Below are 10686 nucleotides of genomic sequence, written 5' to 3' on the forward strand. Positions count from 1 at the left end.
AAATTTCATGATGTCTTTGTTTTTTTCCCCATGGAGTAATAGTCCATTGGTAAGTGTACCATATTGTCTTTATCCATTCTTTGGTTGAGAGGCATCTAGGTTATTTCCAAATCCTGGATATGACAAATAATGAAAATAGATGACAAGTGTCCTTGTGGTATGATTGAGCAATCTTTGTGTATATTCCCAAAGGTAGTATCATTAGGTCTTGAGGTCGCTTGATTCCCAATTTTCTGAGAAGTCACCATATTGATTTCCAAAGTGGCTTTACAAATTTGTCTTCCACCAGCAGTGGAGAAGTGTTCCCCTTACACCACATCCTCTCCAACAAAAGAAGTCTTCAGTGTTTTTGATCTTAGCCATTCTGACAGGTGTAAGATGGTATCTCAGAGTCATTTTGCTTTGCATTTCCCTGATGACTAAGGATGCTGAACAATTCTTTAAATGTCTTTTGTCCATTTGAGGTTCTTCTGTTGAGATGTCTCTGTTTAGATTTTTACCTCATATATTTTTGGACTATGTGGCATTTTGATGTCCAGTTACTTAAGTTTCTTATATATTTTGGAGATCAGCATTCTGGCAGATGTGGAGTTGTCAAAGGTCTTTTCCCATTCTGTAAGCTGTCAAATTGGTGTAGCTATCCTAATATCTAACAAAATAGACATCAAACTGAAGGTAATCAAAATAGATGAAGGACATTTTATATTCATCACAAGTAAAATCCATTAAGATGAAGCCTCAGACCTGAACATTACAAATAGAAGTTTACCTACATTTGTAAAAGAAAGACTGCTGAAGCTTAAATCACACATCAAACTCCACACACTAATAGTGCAAGACTTCAACACCCCTCTCTCATCAATAGACAGTTCTTCCAGACAGAAAATAAGGGAACTATCAGATGTTTTTTTTTTCTTTTTTTTTCATGATGATTTTTTGTTAATATGTCAAATGGGCTTAAGAGACATTTATAGAATAGTCCACCAAAACACAAAAGAATATACATTCTTCTTAACATGTCATAGAACCTTATATAAAATTGACCATGTACACATTCAAAAAGCTAATCTCAACAGATGAAAAAATGTGAAATAAATCCCTGTATCTCATTAGATAACCACAGTTTGAAGTTAGAATTTAACTACAAAATAAATTCCAGAAAGCTTATACAGATGTAGAAACTGAACAGTGCACAACTGAATCATCACTGGGTCAGGGAAGAAATAAAGAAAGTAATTAAAGACTTCCTAGAATTTAATGAAAATGAAGGTACAACATACCAAACTAATGAGATACCATGAAAGCAGCACTAAGAGAAAAGTTCATAATACTAAAGGCCCACTTAAAGAAGTTGAAGAAATTCCATACTAGTGATTTAATAGAATACTTGAAAGCTCTAGAACAAAAAGAAATGAATTCAACCAGGTGGAGTAGACATGAGGAAATAGTCAAATTGAGGGTTGAAATCAGTAAAGCAGAAACAAAGAGAACAATACAAAGAATATATAAAGAGTTGGTACTTTGAGAAATCAACAAGATAGACAAACCCTCTTCTAAACTAGCTAAGAGAGAGAGAGAGAGCAAGAGAGGGAGAGCAAGAGAGAGAGAATCAGAGAGAGCAAGAGAGAGAGAGTCAGAGAGAGAGAGAGAGAGAGAGAGAGAGAGAGAGAGAGAGAGAGAGAGAGAGAATATACAAATTAATACAATCAGAAATGAAAAGGAGGACACAGCAGCAGACAATTAGGAAATCCAGAAAATCATCAGGTAAATCATGAAATTCTATGAAATTCTTATAGGAAGACTACCAGAGCAACAAAACTGTGCTATTATAAAACAGGGATATACAAAATTAATTCATGTTTTAAAACACTACAGTCAATGCATAAGATGACAATATACATTGTGAATTGCAAAGCCAGTTGGAAAGAACATATGTCAGTTTTAATGGTATTGCTTTTCATAATTTTCTATCTTAAAGTACAAAAGAATATTTTCTCATCAATTTACATGTTTATAGCTTTACATAAACCAATATTTTATTCATTGGATTTACATAAACACCATGAATTATCTATTAATATTCTGTGTTGTCTTGTCTTCAAAAAGTTTCTGATATAATTAAATTCCACACATGTATGTATATTTATACAACCAAAATATCATGGAAGTTTGTACTGTAATCACTGATAATTACAATTTTAATTATCTGATTCTAAAAAAACATAGCAATTTTACTTTGTGATCAGCTGAATTTATTGTAACTCCATCTCAAGTGAAATTGTACAGAGTGGTAGTCTCCCTAATTTTCTAAAGTCTATAAAAAATGTCTGTATTCCATAGAGGTAATAGTCACTACATCCAACTCATACTCACTAACATCACATTCAGTTACAGAACACATTAAACTTCATCAGTCACAAGGCTATTATTTTACACAGATTTGCCAAGCATTAGGGACGTATGTTTATATTTTTTTTGTTTCATTTTTCTGGTTGCATCTAACATTTTACAGCAGATGGTCTCATAATTACTAAAAATTAAACTTTGATTACATACATTCAGTAAGAGATGAGACAACAGAAAGTTTCTCTTTAGTCTTTATCATTGAAGCAAATAATTTTGAAAAATTGTTTAGCATTACCAATGTTGGCATGACATACAAGAGGCTTTACCTGTCTCTCATTCTATTTCCACAAAAAATGCAATACTCAATATCACTCTTAACAGAGAAATCCCTAAGGAATTTCTATGATAATTATTTCCAGGGCCCTCATTTTTGTCAGAACACACATAGGTGAATTTTACCCATGGGGCAAATTCAGGAAGTGAATATGGTTGAGCTGATGGGTATGTTGTGCTTGCACAACAAGAATAACTTCATAAGCACATATCAGTCTGGCAGAAAATATTAGCCAAAGGAAAGTTGTGAGTTTGAAAAGTCACCACTGTGCTTCACTTCTGTAAGTTGTCCTTTAAATATTTCCAGCTATCTCTTTTTACCAATACCAATCTTGTTTTGAATATCTTCTTTTACCTCTGCTGTCGTTAGAGTCCAGTTACTATGTTTTGTTTTCTTCAAATTTCCTTTTCCATGTATGCTCATGTCCACATCAGGAAATCATCATTCTTTATCTGATAACCCATAAGAGAAGTATCCTGCTATAATTGCACACATATTCCATTTAACTTAACCAGATAAAATATTTTAATCAAAGAATGCATATTAAATAAGATAACATTCAGGTAATTAAGAGTAGCAAAAATGAAGAAAGTTAAGTGATTATTATGGAAATAACCCCAACTATTGAGTACTAGAATAAAGTTTAGTCTTTCCAAGGGATGAGCCTCCTATTTTGTTGTTAAATGTAGATTGGTCAGTACTGACACCAAATGAAACAACAAAAATATTTTCAGCAAATTGAATTCATGTGCATTTGTGAATACACATACATACACACGTAATACATACATACATACTACATACATACATACATTTTGCCCAGATATGTGGCAATAAGAAGCAAGGGAAAAGAAGCTAACATCTTAAGGGTATTTGATAGTGGTTTGAGGAAGAAAAAGGGAGGGGTAAAATGATAAAATTCTATTTCAATTAAAAGCATATTAAAAAGTAAAATATACATACAACCAAGCACCAAACCAAAATTAAGAACACTATGGAAACAATCAATCTGCTAGCAAAGCAATCTGTTAAAAACTAGAAAAAAACACATTTCAGTCTTCAGTGTCTATCACATGGTATCTCTTACATTGTGTAATTATGACTACAATTAAAAATATTCATAGAAATATGAACACTGAGAATATTACAAGGTTTAGCACTTTAATAGAATGTCAGTCAATACAGAAACCTTGAAAAATGAAAGAAAATTATCAGTTTACTTCTAGACTCAAAGAAAGATTATTCACATTGTTTCTTTTCATTAATTTTTTATGTTTATTATATATAGGCCAACATTAGATTTTCTAGGAGAACTGCTACTATGTGAGATGCTAGAATGACAGAGATGCTCCAATAGATTAGTTTATTTCATGAGGTCTTTGAAAATAGCTATAGATCCTGGGCAGAAGATGAGAAGGGTGAAGTGGTTATGTTCCTAAAATCAATTTTCATGTTGAATTTGCCTTTTAATTTTCATGTTTCGTAGATACAGAATAAGTATATGACAACTTAGAAAAAGTGTAAGTAACAATTATTTTTAAAAAGGTTATTTTCAATATCTCTCTATATAAACATACACTTATATGTGTATCTGTAAATAGGTGTGAATATAAAAGGCATGTATGTACAAATAAATAAACATTTTCAGATATAAATATATGTACAAACATGTTTGTGTAAACATGCATATCTTAAACAAAGAGTTCAGATGAACATTAAAATCATTGGCGGTAACTTTATAAGCAATATTGTTTCAAAATACACTAGGAAATATGATTTTAGGAAACATATTCTATTCTGAACACTAGAAAGACTTAATAATTCCTGCTTTTATATTTTATTCTCTATGTTCATAATGCATTACTAAATTGCTTGTGTAGCATTTTTTAAGCTTCTGTAATATCTTGTACCATTTTTCCTAGTTTCTCAATTATCATGTGGAAACCAAAGGGTCAGAGCAGCATCATTAAAGCAGGTCTTTTAAAGCATGGTTCTTCCTGTGTATCAGAAAGTAACTGTAAGATACTTTATATTACACAGGTCTGATATATCCATAATTCTAGAAGAGAAATTTTTTTCTCATTTTTTTTATTAAAGATTTCCATCTCCTCCCCCTTCCCTCCCCTCCCTTCCACCCATACCCCCACTCCACCCCTCTCCAAGACAAAGAGCCATCAGGGTTCCCTTCACTATGTTAAGTCCAAGGTCCTCCCAGCTCCCCCTAAGTCCAGGAAGGTGAGCAACCAAACTGACAAGGCTCACAGTAGGCCCGTCCATGCTGTAGAGTTCATGTTCATTGCCGTTGTCCTTGGAAGAGAAAATTTAAGAGGTCTTACTCAATTGAAACTTGGTTCTACTTTGCAGCCAAGCTCAGAAAGGAAAGTCTGAAGCAAATACATGCTCTCTCTTAGTCAAATATTTTATGAGTGGCACAGTTCTATCATGATTTTCAAAACTGAGTTCAAGACATTCAGTGGCAATAGACATGCTACAGTGGATGGAGAAAGCATGGAGTCCTTAATCCTATGCAAAGAACCACAGCCTAATAAAGAATTCTGGGAGTGGGAGAAGGATAATCCAGGGAAGAGCACATCAATTTGCTATCCAACACCAATGGTCATCTCTGAAAATATATTTGCAAGTAACATTACACAGACAGAATAGTGTGTATATATAAACAATGAAGGCAGAGGAAATGATTTTTTTCTATCTCCCTTTTATTAAACGTAGATTCTCTTCTCATATGATATAGTCTGAATACAGTTTCCCCACCCTCGACTCTTCACAGTTCCTCTGCACCCCTTCTCTCATCTGGATCTATTTGCTTGATGTCTCCCACTAGAAAAAAAACAGGCTTCTAAGAGATAACAGCAAGACATCATGAAATAAAATACAGCAATATAAAACAAAATCCATTGTATCAATGTTGGACAACACAAACCGACAGAAAATTCAAAAAGAGAAGGCACAGGAATCAGAGACCCACTGATTTATACATTCAGGAGTTTCTTCAAAGTACTAAACTGAAAGCTATAGTATATGCAGAAAACATCTCATAGACCCATGTAGGCCACATGCTTGTTGGTTTAGTCACTCTTAGTTCATACAAGATTTGTTTAGTTGATTTTGAGGGCCTTGTTCTCATCATGGATTTGACAGACAACAAGGAACAGTATATGAGAGAATTTTGAGAGAAGAAATTAGGGTAGAAATATTGTAATTACATTAGAATCTTAAAAAATAAAAAAACTACATGAAACCACCAAAAGTTCAGATTGGCCTCAAATTTCTTGATATGTGAAATAATTTAAAAAATCAAGGAACACAAATTCTATGCTGTACAATCATCATATTTTTTAGATATTTTTCAAAATCTAACGGTTCTCAAGATTAGTTTTGGTAATTTAAAATCATTATTTTCTACCACTAACACTGTACTCACAGTGATTTTTAGAGATAGGTATGAATATGCTTTGGTAGGTTCTTTTGTCAATATATGCCTATACGTATTTACAGTGGTACTTTGTTAATCAGTTTATTTGAGTAAATAAATTCTGTATTATACATCTTTAATGAATAAGTGTTAACGTGGTTTGTACATTTTAATCTGATACCTATGTATTTCTTATATGGCATTCTGTTCTGTATTCACCTTTACTGAGGTAGTCTTGTTCCCATATCCACCCTTCCTATATCCCAACCATCCTATTCCCCCAAGCTCTGACTATGGGAACAAGGAATTATATATCTTAATTAAGGGAGCCAAATTTAATTCTTATTTTCATTGTGGAATGTCTGATGGCTAGTGATAAACTTAGACATTAAAACACACACACAAACACACAACATGTTTGTTTGTTTGTTTTTAGATTTTACATATCTGTTCTGTTTTATCACTGCTTTCTTCTACAGGAATTTCATGAGAGTGCAGGTGTGTAAGAGTCACATCCTATGTGTCTCTCTGTGAGATGTCACTCTCTGCACATTAGGTCATTAGCTCACTTTAGGCTGCAGTGTCATTATATTTGGTTAATTTCTCTTTACATTTATACATATCTATTCAAGTAAGATTCAAAGTGCATGTCAAAGGAAGTAGACTTCTTCATATGACTAATTCATAATCTTTCTTTCATTGCAGGCCATTTCTTATGACACACTGGGTAAAATGCAAAGAGGCAATCTGTCTGTGGTATCAGAATTTATACTTTGGGGACTTGCCCACTCACAGAGTGTTCAGGCTTTACTCTTCATAATGCTTTTAGTACTTTATCTTTTTATTGTGTCTGGAAATATTGTCATCATGGTCTTAATCACCACTGACCGCCATCTCCATTCTCCCATGTACTTCTTGTTGGCCAACCTGTCCTTTGTTGATATGTGGCTTTCCTCAGTCACCACTCCTAAGATGATATCAGACTTTCTCAGAGAAAACAAGACCATTTCCTTTGCAGGCTGCATGTCACAGGTCTTCTTCGCTCATTGCATTGCTGGTGGAGAGATGGTGCTTTTAGTGGCAATGGCTTATGACCGCTATGTGGCCATCTGCAAACCACTCCATTACTTTACTATTATGAACCTGAGAAGATGTTCTGGACTGGTGTTGGTTTCGTGGACTACTGGTTTTATTCATGCCATGAGTCACCTGGTAGTGATTGTGGAGTTGCCTTTTTGTGGCCCCAACGAAATAGATAGCTTTTTCTGTGACATGCCATTGCTGATCAAGCTAGCTTGTGTGGATTCCCATGATTTGGATATTCTAATGAATGCTGACTGTGGGGTTGTAGCTATAGCCTGCTTCATTCTCTTGCTCATTTCCTACACATATATCATTATCACTGTTCACCAGAGCTCCAAAGCTGGTGCATCTAAAGCTCTGTCCACATGCAGTGCCCATATCACAGTGGTGATGATCTTCTTTGTGCCCTGTCTTTTCATCTATGTGTGGCCACTCAATATCATTTGGTTGGATAAGTTTCTTGCTGTATTTTACTCTGTTTTTACACCTCTCCTAAACCCAGCTATTTATACACTGAGAAATAAAGAGATGAAAAATGCTATGAAAAGGTTCATTCGCAACCACCTAGGTCCCAAAGGAAATCCCCAAACCCTGAAATTATAAAGTAATTACTTCAAATAATGTGACTAGCTGTATGAAATGGATTTTAAACCAGGAAGTGAAATTTTGTACCAAGATAAAGAAAATATAGCATGTTGCTGACCAATCATGAAAATATTATGAGTTACTCATCTTAAATAAAAAAATGGATGCTCTTTGTATACAGGAATGCCATTAAACTGCACTTCTACTCCTTTAATAAATCTTAACATTTATTGAGCAAACTCATGTGTTTATATTTGTGTATAACATCTTATTAAATTTTGTCTGAGTATATCTCTGTACAGCACCACATGTCTTAAATTGTTCATTCTTTTGACAAATGACTTTTGCTTTATCAAATTTATCTAGAAAAAAACTAATCTAGTGGATAGGATAAATTATAAGATAATAAAGAAAAGTCATTTCTTCACAAAATAACAATGGTTATATTTTATGTTTTAATTTTAATCAGGGGCATAAAGTACATTAATACATCATGGCTTAGCAATGATGGTCCTGGGTCAGGATATTATGAAATGACATATGCAGGTCTCTTACTATGTGTTGTGTGGGGGCAGGACTCTTAGGTTAGTGTTACTTGGGATAATACTGAAGAAGACCAATAGCCAGTTCTCTTGATATTCCTGGCATCTAGACTGGGGGCTGGCAGAGTTTGTTATGAATGTACCACTTAAAGATAGCCTATCTCAGAATAGTTAACAATATTATATATTCCAAAATTGCATACAGGGGAGGATCAAAGTGTTCTTCACTGACTGATAACATTAAAAATAATTACAGAGATGTTCATTGTCTTTATTATGGAGACTCTTCATAGAGAACACATGTATAAAATTGTTCTTAATCTTATTTTATTTCGTTAATTATACTTTAATTAAAAAGGTAAAAATGAGCTAGAAGTAATGAAAATTCAAATAAGCCAAAGGAAAAAATTCTGGTAGGTAAACTGAAAAATCAATGAAATAGAAAATAAACTAATAAAATAGGAGAATCATGTTAGGGTATCTCAGAGACAGAAACAAATGTGTGGAGTATGCGTTTATTTTGAAGAATTGGCTCTCTCTCTCTCTCTCTCTCTATATATATATATACATATACATATACATATGTATATATATATACATATATACATCATATATATATATATATATGATGTAAAAGCTAGCTAATAAGAAGTTAGAACTAAGAGGCCAAGCAGTGATTTAATTAATACAGTTTCTGTGTGTTTATTTTGGGAGTCTGTGCTGCCGGGAAACAAATAAAGGCCTCCTTACTATAGTGTACCAGGTGGAGCATCCTAGTACAAGCTGAAGCAAACCAAGTGACATGGTCTCATGCAGGTTTGACACTCAAAATCGTCCTCTGCTCTTTACATACAAATTGTGGTAGTCATATGCTCTTACTCACATATGAACACAAACATATAATATGCATAAACACCTATAACATTATTTTAAAAAAAGTAAAATAGCACAGCAGTAGGATGTTCTTTCTATCACCCTTGAGCAATATATATGTAGTATAAATATTATACCTACTCTAGTCTACACATAGCATACAATGGAATATGAATAGCATTTAGTTAGGATTGGGGAATCTTGTACCTGCCTTGAAAAATGAGACAGCTCTTGTCTGGTCCCTTTACAGATGGTAGCCAAAATATCTGGATGTGAGCCTGTGGAGTTAGAGGCATTGATGTGCTGCCCACAGGACAAAAGTGAAGAGGAAATTCTGCCTATTCAAATGTGGGAAAAATCATGTATCTTAGAATATGGGAGACAGTAGAGTGTGGGCAATCAGTCTATAATATTCTAAAGAAATTTCTCCACCTTTCATCTTCATGTCTTTTTGTTCTGGTTGCAAATCGAACAGCAAGATAGGCTAGTCTAGGCAAAGGATCTCTTCTAGAGTGGGGGTGGAAGTTGGATAAGCATCCTGAGATAAATTTTGAATATTGGAGAAATGGTGTGAGTAACTTGAGTGGCCTGAATAGGAATACCTATGGGATTTACCTTTAGTATTGACCTTTAATACCCCTCAGGTCTTCAGGACCATCCCTGGCATTGTAGATTGGGAGTTCTTACCCAGACACTGCTTGGAGTTGTTGGCCCCTGAGGATTTTCACCTTGTCCCCAGCATCACTGATGTCGACAGTGATGAGTATGGGTGTGCAGTTTTAATCTCTGGGAATACTGGGGTTCATATGGGCTGTGGCAGAAACTCATCGATTTGTAGAATCTGGTTCATCTTCTCCTACACTTATGAGTGGATACACCATATCCCAGTTCAACTCTGATTACACCATGAAGAAATATATATAGAGAAACCATGCAGACTGTTCTGAAGAGCAAAAAAATACAAATGATGTGATAATTTTTTATTATTTTTTATAATTTCTTTTCTTTTTTAAAAAGAAAACAAACTACCATTTTTCATTTTACATAACAATCCCAGTTCCCATACTTCCACTCCTCCCAATCCCTCCACCTATCCCCATACCTGACCCCCATCCACTTCTCAGACAGGGTAAAGCACATTGCTTTGGGGAAGGTACAAGGCCCACCCTACTCTATCTAGGCTGAGCAAGGTATCCATCCAAAGATCATAGGTTCCCCACAATCCAGTACAAGAAGTAGGGATAAATCCTGGTACCACTGCCAGTGGCCCTGCAGTCTTCCCCAGCCATACTTCTGTCATGGACATTCAGAGGGACTACTTAGTTCTATGCTAGTTCCTTCCCTGTCCAGCTGGAGTTGGTGAGCTTCTATTAGCTCAGGTAAACTGTTTTTGTGACTGTCTCCTTTGGTGTGGGACAATTCTGTATTTTATCAATTATGTTCTTAATAAATGCTGATTGGGCAGTAGTCAGGCAGGAAGTATAGTCAGG

General features: G+C 34.6%; 1 protein-coding gene across 1 annotated transcript; it reads left to right on the forward strand.

Moving 5' to 3' along the window:
• Positions 1 to 6842: 6842 nt before the first annotated feature.
• LOC119815233 (olfactory receptor 4K13-like) lies at positions 6843 to 7799 on the forward strand. The gene has a single exon (XM_038331398.1). It carries the CDS (start codon positions 6846 to 6848, stop codon positions 7797 to 7799), a length of 954 nt encoding a protein of 317 aa, XP_038187326.1. The 5' UTR covers positions 6843 to 6845.
• The last annotated feature ends 2887 nt before the right edge of the window (positions 7800 to 10686 follow it).

Source organism: Arvicola amphibius, chromosome 5, assembly GCF_903992535.2.
Source record: "Arvicola amphibius chromosome 5, mArvAmp1.2, whole genome shotgun sequence".
NCBI lineage: Eukaryota > Metazoa > Chordata > Mammalia > Rodentia > Cricetidae > Arvicola > Arvicola amphibius.

Excerpts from the sequence above, each read along its gene's own strand:
- LOC119815233 (XM_038331398.1), top strand. The coding sequence starts at position 6,846 with ATGCAAAGAGGCAATCTGTCTGTGGTATCAGAATTTATACTTTGGGGA.